The sequence below is a fragment of the Diadema setosum genome, chromosome 14 (assembly GCF_964275005.1).
Source record: "Diadema setosum chromosome 14, eeDiaSeto1, whole genome shotgun sequence".
NCBI lineage: Eukaryota > Metazoa > Echinodermata > Echinoidea > Diadematoida > Diadematidae > Diadema > Diadema setosum.
This window is the reverse complement of record NC_092698.1, coordinates 1,448,812-1,469,594: the sequence shown is the minus strand read 5'-3', so window position 1 is coordinate 1,469,594 and position 20,783 is coordinate 1,448,812. Positions and strand designations below refer to the sequence as shown.

Here is a 20,783-nt window from a genome sequence, read left to right as displayed (position 1 = left end):
CTGGGCTTCTCAGGCTTTGGGTGTTTTCAGAATGCTGTACTCGCTATCTTAAAGGAATGATACACAAATGTATCATTTACCCTGAATGGCACATGACCTGGATTACCCTCATATAATCAGGCAAGAACTTCTGTATTCAACCAGCAGGCAAAGTGAATGCAATTTATCTATAGTCGCAATGAAACAACTAGTAAGAATGATTCAGAGCAAAGTAAATCCAAGCTTCATAATCACCTGGCAGCGTCACATCACAGTCTTCCGTTCAAACCAAGATGGAATCTGCCCTCGGCTACCAGTGATTTTACTTCGTCTCGGATTTTCGAGAGAGAAAATACATGTAGAAGATAACTAAATATTCCCACCCACCGACTAAAATCTGACTTAGTGTTAAAATGAATTAAGAGTTACTTAAGCAGCCACTCAATAAGGCTGAAACAAGATGGAAACAAAAGGAAATAATTTTAGTAGTTTAGGCTATAAAAATGCTTTGCTTTACTTCTGTCATAATATACTGAAGTTACAAAAGAGTAACCACTGCACAATTCCTGACAAGGAAATGTTCAAACAGGGTCACTATTCACTGCTTGCATGGCTCCAAAGCAGTTCCACATAGCAATCTATTACAAAACTGTACATGTTACATAGCTAAAACCATCACACATATTTTTGCATTGTTTTTACTACTATATTACTATCATTATCCACCATCAGTATAAAAAATTCATATATCCTTATCAATGGTTTATGTTTAAAGACATAGGGACAACTCACAAAGTATGTATTATCATCAAACTAAAAAGCATATCTTGGGGTGAGAAATCAGTTTTGTATCGCACAATTTCAAAATCTAAAAAAAAAGATAAGAACAAGACACTTGTTGATGGTTTGATTTCAGTAATAATTTTTTTTTTTCATCATTTTGAGCTAAGTGAGCAGGGAGAAAAAAAAAAGCAGTGGGATATCTATCCAGCAAGCATCTTTCTCATTCTTGAAAAATCCATTTGTTCTTGCCTTCTTTAAGCTAAGCACAGCATATGACACACTAAAGGTCTAGAAAACTGAACATGAGTGCAAACACATGTTCTGTACAGAGCAGCGTTGTTGTGACAAGTACAGAAAAAAAAGTATGCTCAAATGCAGAGGTGACGAAGAAATGGCCAAGAGAGTGTGTACCAAATGCCATGATGTGTGTGGACATGGAATTGTTTCTACTCACTGGCCATGACTCTGACCACTAATGTACACACACTAAACTGGTTTGCCAATTGTCATGTTCCCAGAGATTGCTGTACAAGGGAATGACGGGAGAGGGTGCCAGCTATGGCACATAAATTAGCAGCAGCATTGGGCCTTGGCAGCAGGCTAATTGAGGTTTTCAACCATAGAGTTCCCTTGACTAGAGAAGGGTCTCACTTCTCAGTTTTGATGCCCATTGGTGATGTCATTGCTAACTCCGTTTGTGACTCCATTGTGCATCTTTGCCTTGAGGGCCTGGGCCGTGGGCCTGGCCGACCCGTCGTGCCTGGCAGCGAACTCGGCCATGAAGAGCGCCAGCTTTCGGGCTTCCTCCACGGTTGTTGCATTGTACAGCGATGCGCGAAGACCTCCTACCGTCCTGTAAAGGTCAATTCACAACAACGTACTGCACATGAGCAAACAGATTGGATGATGATGAAATGAATGGGAAAAAAAAAAGAGTTGACATTTCTTTTTTGCCTTATACAGGGTTCCCAGCATTTCAAGAAAATGAAATTCCCTGATTTTTCCCAGATGAAGTATCAGAATTTCCATGATAACTTGTTGAACTCATTTCTAGTTTCACATCCTATTTGTTTCATCCAGTGGATGTTGTTTTGATATGCAACAAAATATAACAGAGTCTTACTGACAACTTTCAGTTTTTGGACCAATCAAACTTCCCTGATTTTTCCCTGATTTGAGGCATTCTTATCAAATTCCCTGACTTTTCCCTGGCTGGAGAAAAGTAAAATAATTTTCCCTGATTTCCCTGATGGGCTGGGAGCCATGTTGTATTCTCCATCTGCCTAGTAGCAAAGGTAAATGTACTTTCCTACAGAAATTATGCCAGTAGAAGTTACAAGAATGAGACAAGCGATGATGATAAACAGAAGTAATAAATTACATAAACTTCACACATTGCCCTAGCAGAATATCACATCATAAAGTATTTGCACAGCAAACTGAATTATTGCCTTTTATTCCAGGAGTCGGTCACTTCTTTTTTTCCCCATTTACTGACAAACTATGGAACTGATGCGCCATCAGCCATGTTACCTTTAGTTTGTTTGCTTCTTAGTTAGGTGATCCGAGTATCCTCTCGGATCACCTATTGTATCTGTACGGATTCTTTCTTTCTTTCTTTCTTTCTTTCTTTATTTCTGGACAAAAGTTGTGCAGAGGTTAGCTCAGAAAGTGCAATGCCTATCAATGTCAAACTTATACCATATATGTATCATGTCCCAAAGACGACAGATCTAATAAAATCATAGTGATCAGTCGACCGTGACGTCACTATGACGTCATTATATGAAAACACATTCTCATTCATATCTCATTAATGGAATGGAATTTTTCAATGAAATTTACGTCACATATAGTTCAAATTAAGTTTAATCTACTCATGTTTTCAATATTCATCCATACCCTTAAAACATGCGCGTACGCGCGCGTTGAAATATTTGTATGCTCCAATCGAGCTCAAAATTTTTTTGCACACGTTTCAGACCATTTAGAGCATTTTTTGAAAAATTGAAAAAATCGGACGGACGCGTACGCGCGCGCGCATATACGCACGCACAGCTCATATGCAATAACAATTTCACGTTTTTTCACTTTGATCGGATGTCTGAAATGTCAAGGAATATTTCTACCAAGTTTCAAGTCAATCCGACTCAAAATGACGTCATACGGGCCCGTCAAAGTTGAAATTCCGCGCGCGCGTCAATGGCGATATACAGTACAACAATGCCAAAAAACCGCCAATTTTAAATCCGATTTTACTCGTCAGGATGGACGGTGACCCCCAATTTTCTTTACATATTCTGAAAGCTGATGAGTTGTACATGTCATTTCATGGGTTGGCAATGCTGGAAAAATGATGAAAAGATATCAAATTTCTTAATAAATCAAAACAAGTAAATTTTCAAAATGACGTCATCAAATTTCAAGTTTACTCGACCGTATCTCACTTATCCTTAGTCAATTTTCACCCAGATTTCAGTATGCTGTAGCTTATTTAATGCTCTATCAGTTATGTAATAACACAATTTTGATTGAATGACAGCATGACCTCATAAAAATGAATTGAAAGTAACCTTGTCGAATTTGACCAGTTTACGTGTTATCTCTATGGGAGTGCAGTTTTTCTGGAAATGAAAATTGACATGACTGTCTTTTTCGAGCACTAGCTCACTTATGCTTCGGTGAATTTCTCCCAGATTTTAATATGTTGTAGCTGAGACTTTGGGCTATCGTAAATGTGCATTTTGTTTTTTCATACGATGTCGGGATCACGTCAATAAACGTGGTTGAAATCAAAGCTTATATTCGTTGTATTGAAATATTTCTTTCTTTCTGCAACTTTCTTTGCAATAACTCAAGAAAAACATACCCTATCAACACCATATTTTGTACATGCTTAGTTCATGTCACGTTCATTATTTCATAAAATAACAACTACTTGATCAGATGCCATCTTGGTTATGTAAAGTAGGGTCAAAGGTCATAAATGTTTCATCCTGTATCTTGGTGAATACATCTCCTATCTTTCCCATATTTTGCACACGTAAAGACCATGTGACAAGGATCATATCACAAAATAACCACTTTTTGCTCAGATGACATCTTGTCTTTGCAAAGTGGGGTCAAAGGTCATATGTACTTCTTTCTTTATCGTCATTATGACGTGTTATCTCTATGGGAGGGAATTTTTCTAGATGTGAAAATTGACATGATTGTCTTTATCGAGCACTAGCTCACTCACCCTTCGATGAATTTCTCCCAGATTTTAATATGTTGTAGCTGAGACTTTGCGCTATCGTAATGTGTCCTCCGTTTTTTCATACGACGTCAAAAGCACGTCGAAAAACTCGGCTTAAGTAATCAAAGCTTAGCTTCATTAGGTGATCCGAGTATCCTCTCGGATCACCTATTGTATCTGTACGGATTCTTTCTTTCTTTAGGTGATCCGAGTATCCTCTCGGATCACCTTCTGTATCTGTACTGATTCTTTGTTCTTCTTTTTAATCTTTATTTCTGGACAAAATTTGTGCAGAGGTTAGCTCAGAAAGTGCATTGCCTCTCAATGTCAAACTTATACCATATATGTATCATGTCGCAAAGACGACAGCGCAAGTAAAATCATAGTGATCAGTCGACCGTGACGTCACTATGACGTCATTATATGAAAACACATTTTCATGCATATCTCATTAATAGAATGGAATTCTTCAATGAAATTTACGTCACACATATTTCAAGTCAAGTGAATTCTACTCATATTCTCAGAATTCATTTTTATCTCAAAACGCGCGCGTACGCGCGCGTTGAAATATTTGTATGCTCAAATCGAGCTCAAATTTTTTTTGCACACGTTTCAGACCATTTGAAGCATTTTTTGAAAAATTGAAAAAATTGGACGGACGCGTACGCGCGCGCACATATTCGCACACACAGCTCATATGCAATAGAAATTTCCCGTTTTTTTACATTTATCGGATGCCTGAAATGTCAAGGAATATTTCTACCAAGTTTCAAGTCAATCCGACTTAATATGACGTCATACGGGCCCGTCAAAGTTGAAATTCCGCGCGCGCGTCAATGGCGATATACAGTGCAACGATGCCAAAAAAATGCCAATTTTAAATCCGATTTTACTCGTCAGGATGGACGGTGACCCCCCATTTTCTTTACATATTCCGAAAGCTGATGAGTTGAATATGTTATTTCATTGGTTGGCGATGCTGGAAAAATGATTAAAAGATATCAAATATCTTAATAAAGTAAAAAAAGTAAATTTTCAAAATGACGTCATCAAATTTCAAGTTCACTCAAGCGTATCTCACTTATCCTTCGCCAATTTACACCCAGATTTCAGTATGTTGTAGCTTATTATATGATCTTTCATTAATATAATTACAACATTTTGATTGGATGACGGCATCACCTCGTAAAAATGGATTGAAAGTAATATTGTCAAATTTGACCAGTGTACGTGTTATCTCTATGGGAGAGCAGTTTTTCTGGCAGTGAAAATTGACATGACTCTCTTTTTCGAGCACTAGCTCACTTATGCTTCGGTGAATTTCTCCCAGATTTCAGTATGTTGTAGCTGAGACTTTGGGCTATCGTAAGTGTGCCCTCCATTTTTTCATACGATGTCGGCATCACGTCGAAAAACTTGGTTGAAAATGGCACGAGGCTTCGATGCAGCGTCATTTTGCGTAATACACAGGGCCTATGGAGAATGAAATAGGTCATTGCGTAGCGCATCCGACTCGTAATCCTAAGGTCCCTGGTTCGAGGCTCACCCCTGCCAATATTTTTTTTAATTTTTTTAAACACTTTTTTTCTTCTTTTTCTTTAGTTAATCTTAATCTCCCTTTCCTTACTTTATCTTTTTCTGATTTTTTTATGCTTCCCCTTCAAATTTCTATAAAATAACATAATTTTTTCTTTATTTTTCCTTCTTTCTACTTTCTGTGCAACAGATGAACAACAACAATGGCTATCAATCCCATATTTTGCACATGTTTAGTACATGTCACGTACATTATTTCATAAAATAACAACTACTTGATCGGACACCATCTTGGGTATGTAAATTAGGGTCAAAGGTCATAAATGTTTCATCCAGTATCTTGGTGAATACATGTCCTATCTTTCCCATATTTTGCACACGCAAAGACCATGTTACAAGAATCATTTCATAAAATAATCACTTTTTGCTTAGACGCCATTTTGGGTGTGCAAAGTGAGGTCAAAGGTCAAATAAACTTCATTCTGTATTTCCGTTAGTGTATACGGAATTCGGTACCAAAGATGGCAGGTCTCACTCCCTTTTCTAAATGAGAATCCAAATATCACACGGCCAATGTCTCTAAACAAGGATGAAACCTTATGGTCATTGCCTATTGTGATCAGGACTCGAATCATTGATTAAAAAAAAAAAATCGGATCACCTAATTTGTCAGTCTTGACAAATTCCGGGTCTAGTTTTGTTTTGTTTTTTATTTTTCACCAATTAACTGAAACATTTATGCCTCAATGTACTATTAGCTATTTTGCACCTTTCCTCACCTTCTCTGTACCAAATGTACCCATGATCATATTTGTTTCAAATCATGAAAATACCTACCAGGTAGATTAATATGAACTGTAACAAAACCCTGACTAGCATGATTACAACTAAGCAAAAAAAAAGTTTGAAACAGAACGAAAAAAAACCTAGCACACACATACACATGCACTCTTTAAGATGGGAGTTACTTGGGACAGAATCAGAGTGTTACGACAATAGAATCCCCAGACTGACCTATGACCCTTGAGGGCCACCATGCCACGCTGCTGTGCCTCGTCCAAGAAAGCCTTCTCCAGGTCACTGTCGCCCTCGGCCCCACCAACTCTGAATGGAATGTTCATCCTGCTGCGGGCATCTCGGTCAATGGGACACCTGTGACACACAAAACAAAATGGACATTTTACAATTATTGAACAATTTCCACTTTTTACTTTTCTCTACAATCAAATTATGATAATACCTCTATATTACAAAAAAATTAACACAAAAAAAAATGAAAAACCCACTTCTTGCCATAAACTATTTAAACACTACATATCATTGACTTAGAAGTATCCCTTCATTTTGTTATCGTAGATACTGCGTTTGATCTTAGGAGGAAAAGAAAGACCAAAAACAAAAACACGTTTTGAGTTGTATGATGGTCCTTACATAGTCCTTAGATATGTGCAAAGATTACAATAAACAAAATGAAGAATACTGTATAACATGATATATTCGCGGCATGAATTTTCGCAAATTGGAGCCGACGGCCTTTTTCGTGGCATGAAATTTTTGCGAATTGCCACTGGCGTTCAGTGCATATAGTGTAGACAACAACTCTTACATGGATTTTAATTCTGCGAATCTTGGTACTCTCGAAATTAAAATGCATGAGAGCATTCCTCGTTTTACAGTTCATTAAACTTTTCTTACGAGTAGAATCCGTTGGAGCTGTCGATGGCACCAAAGACGAGGTCAGACTTGGCAATGCTCCATTCCTCCATCTTGGTAAGGCCTCCCTGCTCCTTGATCCACTCAAACACCATCCCCATGATGTAGATGCTGTGTTGGCATGGCAACAGAAGACAACCATTGTAAAAGAGTGATACTAACACATTGTATTACTAAGAGTCAAATTCAATAAAGGAGTACCAACACGCTGGGAATGGGCAACAATTGCGGAAATAAGACTTGGCATCAATTGACAAAATCTATTGATACATATCCCAGTAACTAGAATGTAAGGGACAGACACTTCAACACACTGTTAACCCATTGAGGACGAGTCCCCAAGTATATTTGGGCAGGTGTTTGCGGGAAATGCGCGTCTGTCCTCAACAAGTTAAAATACTAGAGCAGCAGGGTGTGTACACATCGTAAGACAGGCATATGCCATGGAATGCCGAGAGAGTAGGGATTCTCTGCGTAACTGCTTTTAAATCCAACACACATGGCGTATACTTGATCTTGAATAAAGCAGAGTAATCAAAAAATAATGAGAAAAGTTGCAGTAAAAAGCTAAAGCCAGAGATAAAAAAGAAATGCAATTTACAGAAAATTTTGCGTTCAAATTGCTGACAAAAGGAACAACAAGAAGAAAAATTTTTCCTTTTATTAGAATAGGTCAGTTTACTGTCTTCAGATTTGTGGGGGTTTTCTCATTTGGAAGACCTAGTAAATAGGCTATTCTATCCACTAGACATTCGATAAATTACAATACTTGAAATCATGTTTGCAGGCACCAGTTGTTGCTGTGTTTGAATACGTTAGTAAGCCAGTACTTTCCAGTGTAATATCTACTAGTATGCATCAGCCATATCAGCAAGGTGCAGTGAATGACTCCATGCTCTATGGGTGTCTCACCTATACACTGGGGGCGTGTTGTAGACGGAGTTGCTCGCCGTTTGCTGTTTGTAGTCAAAGATGATGGGGCACTCCGTGAGAGCGTGGCCAATCATGTCATCGCGGATGATCACCACGGTAACGCCAGCGCACCCGACATTCTTCTGGGCACCAGCAAAGATAAGACCATACTGTACAAGAAAAAAAAATTGAGATATAGCCAAGATTAAAAAAAAAAATCCATGATATTGTAAGATTATTCAGATATCAAAACTCAAGAGTATTCTGAAATCACTCTAAATGCTCTTTACATGGGATTTACTTTTCACACACAAATACTTTCCAAGAGCTGCAGGAAATTTAAAAAAATATATATAATAATTCCTGCATCATCCACTAAACAAATTTCCTGAAGCACATGATTTTCCATAGATTTATTGTGTATGCGCTCTAAAATCTAATGATACATATGGCCTTGCATTGCAAAAACATTGTTGGCAATCTTACTTGATTTCTACGTCTATTAAAACAGCTTACTATTAACTCATAATAAAATTCTGCTCAGAGAATGACATCAAATGCTGAGAATAACCGACATATAAATCAAAAGCAATTATGGCACTGTAGACAAAATTGTTACTATCATACTTCTGTTGTTGGTAGTTCGCTAGTAGTACAAAGAGCAATTTTTTTTTTTTTTTTGTTCATACATATAGCAGGGCTCCACACTAACTATTTTGTTAGGTGACCCGACACCAAAATCCTCAATTTCAAAGTTTTGGTGGCCCTAGAGAAAAATTTGATGGCCCGAAAAAAACAATAAAAAACATTAAAAGTCCTTTTTTTTTTTTAAATTAGTCAAATATTTAAGTTTTATCATTGTAAGAACTGGAAGTTGTACATATCTACTCATGAATAAACCTCAACAAACTCGCAACACTCACTCTCAGGCACTCATTCAGTCCTTTTCATCCATCCTTTAAACAAATTTGACTGCTAATTTCTGGCGCAAAAAGTTACAAATTTATTGGCATACTTTTAAAAAAATTTTGGTGGCCCGAGGCGGGCCACCAAATTTGCCCTTTTTTGAAATTTGGTGACCCGACTTTCATTTTTGGTGGCCCCGGGCCACCGGGCCACCGTTAGTGTCAAGCCCTGCATATAGTCAAAATTTTTTGTTTTTTACATTCTGATGAATCTTTCCAAGAATGAGCCAAGATGAGTAAAATTACACCTCTTATTCCCTTATTTGGTTAAAAGTGTACCCTAAGAGCTGTTTATTCACCAAATTCATGACTATTTGGTCACTATTTCTCATTGAACTGCCATTCATCCCCCTCCTCCAACCTTGGTCATTATTCTTTTAGCAATGAAATCCATCATGCCTAGTCTCCCTCGATGTTGAGCATGAAGCGATAGTGGAACACGTCACGTAAATTTTGCCTGTGATTGATCACCTGGCGTGACTCACGACAATGAGTCATGTCGATCAATTATTTCCCTTCCTCGTTAATTAACAGCTCGCCTCATCCACGCAGGACGAATAAAAAGCAAGCCAAATCCATGGCAGGCATTCAAGCTTTTCACCACGAGTTCACCCCTCACCTTGGACACATCGACAGGTCTGGACAGGAAATTTGAGGACATGTCGCAAACAAGCGGGATGCCCTTCGTCTCTGGTACGTACTGGAACTCAACACCTGAATGCACCACGAGCAGGCAAGAGATAGAGAGAGCAATATGATTTCAAATGGACATCAAAACAATAAAAAAGAATTGCTGAGAAGTTCGCCATAAACGTTCAATGTCATGTTCATAAAAAAAAAAATAAAAATAAACTTTTATTTTATAATACACTATAAAATCTATACTAAAAGGAAACGATGGAGCTTTAATAATTAATTACTCAACATCACTACGATGTTCAGGGATATATTACATGCTATGATAATGTTTAGAACAAATGATTCTGTAATGATGCTAACTCATAGTATTAACACTTCAGATTGCTAAACTGCTAATCAAACATTCTGAATTTTAGGATTAGACATCAGCAACTGGAACTGCAATACATTTGTTTCTTCAGCATAACATATCATGACAGGACAAATTTATACCCACTGTTCAAACATAAGGAAATAAAGTTCATGAGGAAAGAACTAATAATTATGGAGCCAACTACTGACAGTCCAAATGTATCAAGCACCCTTTTGTGTTGGGCTTTAAACAAAGAAACCCTTTAAAAAAATTAAGTCAACAGAGAATGAAGAAGGTACCATTATTAAGGTATCATAAAGATTCAAGGCAAGTTTTAAGCATTCTCTGCACACAAGGGCAAGGCAAGATACTTTCAAGCTCTGATGTTAGCAGATCGCGACCTGCATGAAATCTTGCAAGGTCAACTCCATGCTTGTTTGCATGTATGCAAAAAAGAGTAACATGAAAGAGAAATAAAAGGTATGTCGAATTGCAATATTCAATAGCCATATCCCACATACCCAAGTGCAGGCGACTCCCATTGTAATGAAGTCCTTGGGACCGGCAGTTTTCTTTTGTTCCATTGTATATGGGTAATTCCATGAAGTTGGGGCAGTGTCCATGTAGCATCGTGATATTTGAAAAATACATTTCAGCATAACTCAATATTAATTATGCTATACATTTATTGTTTGTAGGCTTTACATTTGCATTGAGGCCACACATTTTCCTGGAAATTTTGTGCCATTCAGACTCAATTTTGATGAAGTTATTAAATAATATGTAACGGTGTCCTGTAGCATCGTGACGTGTCCATGTAGCATCGTGAAATTTTAACATTTGGTCCTAAGAGACAAATTACGGCAATTAGCTTGACCAAAATTTGATGCAATATGCATATTTACTAGATTAGTCAGATAGCTAAATATCTCAAATTTCCTGTACACAGTTTTAATTTTAAAAGAAAATTATAAAATGTATCACGATGCTACGCGGTGTCCTTTTTTGTTACATTTGGTGGACACCGTGTAGCATAGTGACACATTGTGTAATTTTCTTGTAAAAGTAAAACTGTGGAAAATAGAGTTAAGATATTTAGCTATCTGACTAATCTAGTAATTATGCATATTATATCAAATTTTGGTCAAGCTAATTGCATTAATTTGTCTTTTAGGGCCAGATTTTAACTATCACGATGCTACATGGACACGTCACGATGCTACAGGACACCGTTACATTTTTTAAAAATAACTTCATCAAAATTGAGTCTGAATGGCACAATATTTCCAGGAAAATGTATGGTCTCAATACAAATGTAAAGTCTATAAAGAATAAATGTATAGCATAATAAGTATTGAGTTATGCTAAAATGTAACACTTTGTGCCCCAACTTCACGGAATTACCCATATTGAAATTTCATAACAGCCAAACAAATAAAGTGTATAAAGATATATAATTATAATTTTTAGGTCCTGGATTTTACTACATTGTATACAAAACTTTGTCATACCCAGGTTTGTTTAAAATGAGAATGCACTGTAAATTGCAGCCTCTGCAGTGTAAATCTATGCAATAGAATAAAATGACTCTCTGCACGTCAGCCTTAGGCTATCCTTACCGTTGATGGTCTCGTTAGCACAGTAGTAGACATACTCCGCCTCCGGATCCATTTCCCAGGTTTCAGGCGGTGGTATCGCTGTTAAATAGAATCGAGAGATTAAAAGTTATGCCTCAATGACTGATATATATAATGCTAGTCTTTGTATAGAATTTGCTCTTTGAATAGTAAATAAGATTATTCCAATATGATGATGATGATGAAACAGCATTTATATAGCGCCGTTTATCTGTAGAAACATTCATAGGCGCCCAGCTCCCACAAAGTGTCACACATCATCCACAAAGTTGCTGGAAAAGATAAGTCTTCAGTTCAGACTTGAAGGTATTGAGGCTGTTGCAATTCTGAAGATGGACTGGTAGAGAGTTCCACAGACGTGGAGCAACAGAAGAGAAGGCTCTATCCCCATACATTTTTAGGCGGGTATTGGGAACATGGAGAGTCAAGCCAGTACAACGTAGTCCTGGTCGTCGCTGTCGTACACTGATATTTAAGTGCAGACACAATAGATGGCATACAAGTTGTATTTTACTAACTCACAATGGTATCACATGCACAACTGCTCTCATATATTATACCTGCAATCATTCAAATAGCAAACAGGATGATGCACAAACAACATACCATGATGATCTCCCGATGTGTTAAACACATTTGGTATAAACATACATTGCAACCAAGAAGCTGCTGGCATCGGCTAACATATATAGATATCAAACTACCCACATTTCATAACAAAGGGAATAATTTTCCAATTCAAATTTGATTAGCAATTTCAGCTGATGATCAATATTTCAAATGGTATCCTGTACACTTCTATGGAAGAAAATTGCTACACAAAAGATAGTTTGTGTTGAAGTAATGTAAAAAATAAATGCATACCAAATTGCAATTCCATGGATGGAAAATTATTCCCCATGACAGAAAGTGCACTAGTTTGAGCGAATTCTACAGGCTTGGAATGTTTTGTTCATATATAACACATACATTGTATACACACATATACATTGTACAGATGCAATTTATATGTTTCATGTGTGTATAAATCATATAAGTGTATGGGTATGTGGAAGAATGTCAAGGTGATATGTGATATACTTTCTCCTTCATGCTGGTATATATCTCCAGTTATGTCCCTTTAACTGATGTGCTCCTTAAATAATAGCTACTAGATCACCCAATGACTAGTAAGATGGCTTTAAGGTTTTACCTCTTCCTCCAGCCCCATCCAAATGTTCTTCTATCACATTAAATTCCATCTATGACTGGTATTTAAGCATATCATATTCCCCCATATAAATATCTCTGTCCTAGAATCTGGTGAACCTAAGCTGCTGCTGTCCCTGAAAGACTTGTTGCTGTGGGCCAAGCACTTATAATTAGCCTGTCTTCTCCTGGATACGTTCTGCATAACTGAACACTTGCTGATATAAAGCCAACAACGTGTTTAGACTAAAGGCTTTGTACATGTCTGTGGAAAAATCCCTATGGTGTATTGCATCACACAACAACGGTTAGTCTACACTATCAGACATAGTGAAACTGTATTGTCTATTACAAGTAAGCCGCATTTACCAACGGTTTACTAACATCGCGATTTTAAAAATCGCGATATTTTGGTTCCACCGTTTACACTTGCGCAAAAGCATGCGAAGTTTGAACTTCACGAAACATCGCGATTTTTTGGTCGGTAGTGCGCATGCGTAATTTACCTCTTTTCAACACGGTAGCCGAGTGGAAGCGCGCGCTATTCTGTTCGTTTTCACAGCATGTGCAGTGTATTTTGATCACTGAGCTGGTTGGAACGTTGAGCCAGGGCTTTTTATCAGTACAATGCACCAATGCACACATAAATTTGTGCTTCTTGAGACTGTTTACTTACAGTAAAACTATATAGCTTGCTATATTAGATCACATATGTAGGTGTGTAAAACTTCATCTAAGTATGGAAAAGTTGATGACACTTAAGACAGCAGCATTCAGGAGGATCATGAAATTTCGCCGATATGACGAAAGTGCATGAGAAGTAGGACTTGGAAGTTAGGACTGGTATTTTATCAGGCGAAGCAAGAACTCACACTTGTTACGTACTCCTGTATTCCACAAACAACGTATATCGAGAGCAGTATGGGCACTCCCACAATCAACGCATTTCTGGGAGAACATTATTTTGTTAAGTCGTCATGGGGTGATGATACGTGGTTGGAGAACTTAAGGTTTGCTATTAGTAGTAGTTTTCACGTACTAGTTTTCATCAGGGAGAGTGAGGTGAGAGACCACGAGCCGATCGAGGATCGGCTGTTTAGGCCTGTACACTGTACCATGTACTCTGGCCAGTGACCGACGTACTCTCTACACGTTCCAAAGAGGGATCGGGAGCGCGTAAACCCCCGGTGCAATCCGATACCGAAAGTCACGTGATGAAAAATCGCGATATTTCTGCAGCTTGGGTTTACACTCGCTAACTTCGCCTTAAACTTCGCGATGTTTCAAATAATCGCACTCCAGCTGGCGATTTTTCTGGCGATGTTTTGAGGGCGTTTGGGTGTAGTTGCTTTCTAGCAACTTGCACCCAAATGTCGCAATTTTAGAAAAATCACAATTTTTCCAAAGCAAGTGTAAATGGGCCTGTACACAACATCAAATACAGAGCAAATAACATGCACAATTAATTGTGCATGTGTGTCTTTATTTTGTGTGCCCACGTTTCCATCCCACCTTCAGCGACACATTCCAATGCTTCCATTTCTTGCATTTGGCCGATACTTACAAACTGCAATGCTCTCTTATAAATATATTCATTGTGTGACTCTCACATCTTCAAACATTACTTCCTTCATTGCCACCATTTTAACGTCAAAGACAAATAGAACTCTTGTGTATGTTAGCACATATTTCATATCTAAGCCAATATAATGTGCTTACTGTTACTTTTAACTATTTTCTTTTCCTGTCAATTCTACTCCCTATGATAGCTGAGTACTTGTGTTAAAATTGCTATGAAGCCTGCAAGGTAAACCTAAGGAGGTTGTAGGCAAGTAGTATCTTCTTGGTTATAAAAGAGGGCCTCATGGATGAAACAGCATACTCCCGCCAATTTTCTCCCTGAAAGACATGCACGCCCATGACTGTCCTTGAGGACCCAACCATGGAGAAACAATGTTTGACCCCTTGCCCTCATTGGGGCACGATATTGATTGGCTCACACTATTATGTAATCTCCCCCCAAGGGGCCCATCTGGAGCATACATTATCCCCTTTCATTTACTCATCTCTATGAGCCAGTGCAACATCTTTCAGGTGAACTGCTCAACCGTAAGAGCACTTGCACTTTATGCAGCTTAGGGAGTATAATAAGGGGAAGATAAAACCTTAATAGCAACCTCAACTTGCTAAGGGCCTTTGGAATAAAAAGAAGGAAAACAAAAACTCCACATAGCAAGGGGGTGTGCTGTAGGGTTTGTTACAAAAACTCTGAACCAATTAATTTGGTAAATGAGTGGTATACTTAGTGGCTCATCAAGCACTGACTTGTTCTATTATTAAGTACTTCTAGTTCTAAAAAGCAGTTTTTATGACAACCTCAAACAGAGGTCTGTTTGGTGGAAGAGAATAGGAATTCTGAAACAGATTGTCTGAACCTGTGTACTGGCATTTGTATTTTTTGCCTGCCTTGGATAGCTTTAAGAGCAATAGCATAAGTCCACAATGCAAGGTTCTGATTTCCACCATAATGTGTATGTGTTTGTGTGTTGTTTGTATCTACCTGTATTTTGGGGGGGGGGGGGGAAGGTGGTTGGAGGTTTTCTACAACTATAGTATTACCCAGGATAGCCTCATAGCATGCTATCAAAGACCCCCCAAATGATCCAGAGATTTGTGGGGTCAAGGATGAAGGGAGTAAAAAAAAAAAAAAAAAATGGTCTTACATGTGTACTTGGATGGCTTGGGAAAGACCTCTCTCGTTGTCCCGTACTTTTGACCCTCTTTGGCCGCCTTGACTGACCACATGCCTGTTGGGATGTAGTCGGCCTTTTTCCTCTTCAGCAAGTTGAGGGGGACAGCACTGAACTGACCGGTGCCCCCACCCTGTAGGAACAGGATCTTGTAGTTGTCTGGAACTTTCCTGTACGCAAAGAAAACACACAAAAAAAAAGAGAGTTCTCTATAAGTGAATGGTGAAAGTACTGACATTTTTCCATTACTTTCTTCTGATCCAAGGTTTCTGCTCTGGTTTCTGCTCTGCTTTTTAAAGCAGTAGCCTTGTGTACGTTCACAACCGTTTTCTGCGTCTAAGTATTTCAATTTGTCCTACCAGAATATCAGCTACTCATGAGTACAGTAAAATTTGTTAGCATGCACAAAAAAAATATCCATGAATTATTCTGCTGAGTAAATACATATAAATCATTCCACGATGGGAATTTCTACAAGAGACATATAGACTTCAAATGAAGACATAACTATCACAACATTTTAGGGAATACCAAACCATAACGTGGATATGATAAGGCATCGTCGCAATCACAAAGTTTCAATTTGTTTTCGTCATGAAATATCACTTTAGTGTATTAAATTTGATGAGTTTTGTTCTCAGAAGAACCTTCCAACCTCTTTCTCAAGGTGTATGCCTACAAGCATTAAATTGCAAGTTCTTGTTGCTTCCTCCAAGGTACAGTCATTACACTACCATGTAAATTTGTACATGCCACAACAATATACTTACATCAGTTCCCTCAACGTTTGCTGTGCATTCGTGAGAATTGCTGTGAACTCTGGCGACCTGTGGCTCATTTCTAAGGTTATAAAATGAGTAAAACAAAGAAAGTCACAAAGTCAGTGCCACTGACATGACACAGATTATTATTATTATTATTATTATTTTTATTTCTATTATTATTACCATTATTATCATTTTAATGTATGTCTGTGTTTGTTTGCAATGGAAAATTTCAGAGATGATAGCTACATATGCAATCAAGACAGGGTGGAGATGAGGATTGGGCTTTTAACTTTTTGTGAGATATCAAGAAACCATTTATAAATAGAATAAAGCATACCGTTTTAGGAGGAATTCAAAGTTTATTTGATGAAAATTGGTTTTGGAATGGCCGAGACATCCAAAAACAAAGAAAAAACAAAGCAATCGTAATAAAAGGTGGGTCCCACTTTTTATTTGGATTGCTCTATCTTAGATATCTCAGCCATTTCAAAACTAATTTTCATCACATAAACATTAAATTCCTTTTGGAGTTACATCCTCTTTCATATTTCAAAAGAGATTTCTCATTCAATATCTTACCAAAAATGTTAGAAGTTAGGTCTCAACCAAAATTATACAAACCCTATAAAGCCCATTCACAAGGGTAAACATCAGCCTGATGTGATATAGCGCATCGGTTATCTTTACCCAGAATACACAATATTGTCTGGTGTGTCCTAAATTCAGTATTTCATTCTATTCTTTTTCAACTTGGTGCCTTGTGGTAATTTCCATCCTGCCTGTACACAATGGCTCATGATTTGACCCCAACTATCACGTTTGGAGCATGCTAGAAGATGACTCAGCACTACTTTGTCTTGTTTGTTTTTACCATCAAGACGGAGATTCCAGATGCGATATGAAATATGGCCCAAACGTTAATAATGAAAGACAATCAACCCCTCTATCAAATTGAGGTCAAACAATAATTTCACCAAACAGGTATACTACCAATCTTGCATTCCTCTGTAACATGATATAGCAGATATTAGGTGATGCAACTATTTATACCATAAAAAGATAACAGATTAATGTTTGAAAGTTAAGAAGAGCAGGTCAGCCTGAACTGTTTTTCAGCCCATCAAACTTACCCATAACACCATAGCCCAGCCCATTGTAGCTCAGCATTTCTTTCTGTGCCTTCATCAGCACCTGAACAAAGAGAGAACACATCAAAGGTGTAGACAAAGGACGTGTATCAGAGCTTCCTTCGGTCTTTCCATTGGCCAAAAAAGAACAAAGGGAACAAGCTGCAGAGGCTAATCAGAGATGATTTATGCCACATTTTCAGAGGGAAGTAGCTAACATTGGCCCAGGAAATTTTCCTGAACCAAAGCAGGTTGGTAACCACTTTACAAAGTACCCAGAAGTGACAGACAATGTACATATTAGGCCAAGAGTCTCTTTTAATCATGCATCTATTATCTCTCCTTAAAATTTATCTGAGAATGGGTATAAATACTTTATTCCCGATTAGAATGTGAGCTTGCTGGCTTTAAACATGAAGTCTTTAATTGGTGGCAATAAAATCATGATTAGACCTACGGGTACATAAAAGACTAAAGAAACAACACACAAATTAAAAAAACAGTTCAGGTTTTGAAGTAATAGCATGGTCCTGTCGTCACTTGCAGTCAGTTTAGCCTTGTTTGAGGTGTTTGTGCATGTTATTAGTATAACTCCCCATCTCCATATTTTCTGTTTTTTCAAAAGCAGAGAGAAGGAAGAGGAAGGCTTTTTTTTAGAAGTGGACAAAAATTGTCACTTCATTTCAAATGTCATTTGTCCAGCTTGAAAATTGGCTCTCAGGTCAGTGCATGACTGGTCAATGAATATTCATCATCTCTTCTTTATCTAACATCTTAAACATTTCCTGCTCTCGAAGGTGATATGATCACTTATCATAAAGTCACTTCAGACGTGTGCCTAATATCCATAAGCACACTTCTTGTAAATCTACCTTCCACATCTGTTCGAGAAGTTCTGTCTCAGAAAATATTTGCATGGTGCTTATATTGTCACATCAACTGATATGACAGATAGCGAGCAGTCTTTTATCTTATAAACTCAGATTAAGAGTAAATATAAACTGATAAAGTTTATATAACCATAGTTTATGGCATGCAGTGGGAATGTTACCATTAAACTATTGGCTGCTTTTGTTTGATTAGATGACTTTACAAAAGTGGTACAAGTACCAAAGGCACTGTCAGATACGACACTAACCCTGACAGCAGGGTTCAACTTGATTTCACTTGGATTATTTTCTGCCTTTTTAACTTCCGTCTCAGTGATAAGACATGGAGAATAATGGCAAATGCCACAAGAACAAGAGTGGGAAAATTAATATTTCTTGTCTCAACCTCTGATATGATTGAACACAAGACAGTAATATTGCCTGTTGGGGCAATTGAATTTAAAAATTCATAGCGAAAATCAATGCATTCCACATTCCATTCTAATAAAATGTCTGCAAGGAAGAGATAGAAAGTACATTTCTAACCCAAACTAGTCAGCAGCTCATCATATCAATCTAATTTCTTTATTGACTTTCATTAAAGACATGCATAAAATGGTATAAGCTACTTTTTCTTTAATGATGGAAACTTTTAAATCTGATTTTCATGGTACTGCTTTAGAGACAAATGCTCAATTCTCCTTAACACAGTGCTACAAAGCAAGAATCAGAAGATTACAAGAAATATCAATACTGGCCATGAAAAAAAGAAGAAAAACAGACAAACAAACAAACAAACAATTTAATCTAGACAAGAACCATGCAGACATCAATTCACTCCAGTATCACTGTGTATCTTTTTCTTTGCTAAAACCAACAAATATCATGACAAATATTTGAAACATTCTAGAACCAAATAAGCAAAGTGGTGACATTTTTCCTGCTTCTTTGATGAACATGCCAAACTATAAAACATTTCCCAAACACTTGTTTCCAGACTGAAATTTAAGGTTCTGTAGCTGTATATTTTATCTGTATCTTTTAACATGTGTTTTCTCTTTTTTTCTAAACATCTGAAATAATATGCATCCACTGATATTTAATCATGGTAATGAGAATTCAAGAGCTTATTAGTGGATTATGGATTAAACTTGGTATACAGTAGAAGTCTAAATTATACCCCTCATTCAGTCTTCCTTCGTAGCCATTTCAAGTGAATGAGACAAACTTTGTCACAAAGACAAAGTCTTTACACTTGAATGAGACAAACTTTTGTTCGTCACAAACAATGACAAAGACAAAGTCAAGATCAAGAAATAAGAATAAAATTACATGCATGTACATATTTCAATAAATCAATGTGACTACATACAACTACAGCTATAGCTTATCAAAATAACAATTTAACATAATTATCATGATGATATAGCTTAGCTCTACAGATTGAAAGTCATGGAAACACAACAGACAGCAACAGAAGCAAGTTCAAATATGATTTGGTTGGCATTACTGATTATTGGGCTTGATCATGTTGCCTTGAGAATAGATTTCTTTTTACTAGATATCTAGACATCTAGTCAGGATATGGATATGGAGAACAGTCGAAAGGTTTAATAATATTTATTTTTTAAGTCAAGTCAATTCATAGGACATAGATCTTCGATGACTATGCCCTAAAGACCACTGAAAGTTGATGGGTGGAACAGACAGAATGTCTACACGAATAGATTTCTATTCATCATCACGATGAGGCTCGAGGATGATGAAAGATCCGGATTGGCGGATGTTTCAGTATCGATGTTCGAACAAAGTGATTTTATAGCAGCAGCCGGTAAAAAGTAAGAATTGTTTTTCACAAAGCTCACCTCCTCCGGCAACTTGGCTGGTCCTGCAGCAAAATTACACACTCTGCTCATGGTGAATTTCTGTGAGTAGTTCAACTTCAACACTCGAAAGCTAAAAATCTTGATATCATTCACTATCTGCAGCGATGTAGTGTCTGTGAAGAGGTCTAGCCCTAAAGTTACAGCTCCTCTCAAATCAGCTGATCGGCGTGAGTTCAGCGGCTGGAGTGATCGAGACGTTGATTCCTTCGCGCGCCGTACGTTCCCCGGTACTTTTCCGAGGGAATCGGGTGGAGGCTCGTCCCTTTCAGCGGCTCATCATTGGTGGACGAGCGACTTGCGTAGAAACCCATCCATGCAAATCGACCGAAGCATGCGTTCACGTGCGACTAGCATGATACACAGCTCAGGCTTTAATGACTAGTCTCATACGGAGACTCTGTAAAAGATATTTATTCGAATGCATTCGAATGCATCATTC

At 37.6% G+C, this 20,783-nt stretch overlaps 1 protein-coding gene across 1 annotated transcript; it reads right to left on the bottom strand.

Annotated features, from left to right (window-relative positions):
* Positions 1–723: 723 nt before the first annotated feature.
* On the bottom strand, positions 724–20,516 carry LOC140237459 (phosphoserine aminotransferase-like). Its single transcript, XM_072317384.1, has 10 exons — positions 20,324–20,516; positions 17,593–17,653; positions 16,466–16,535; positions 15,669–15,865; positions 11,740–11,817; positions 9,749–9,843; positions 8,165–8,334; positions 7,235–7,363; positions 6,554–6,691; positions 724–1,615 (listed from the first exon to the last, which is right to left on the bottom strand). The coding sequence occupies exons 1-10, from the start codon at positions 20,372–20,374 to the stop codon at positions 1,417–1,419; spliced, it is 1,188 nt and encodes a 395-aa protein (XP_072173485.1). The 5' UTR covers positions 20,375–20,516; the 3' UTR covers positions 724–1,416.
* Between the last annotated feature and the right edge of the window lie 267 nt (positions 20,517–20,783).

Excerpts from the sequence above, each read along its gene's own strand:
- LOC140237459 (XM_072317384.1), bottom strand. The coding sequence starts at position 20,374 with ATGAGCAGAGTGTGTAATTTTGCTGCAGGACCAGCCAAGTTGCCGGAG. Across the intron at positions 16,536-17,592 it reads GCTGGGCTATGGTGTTATGG|AAATGAGCCACAGGTCGCCA; the intron begins GTAAGTTTGATG and ends TTATAACCTTAG. Across the intron at positions 9,844-11,739 it reads TGCTAACGAGACCATCAACG|GTGTTGAGTTCCAGTACGTA; the intron begins GTAAGGATAGCC and ends TGGTGCATTCAG.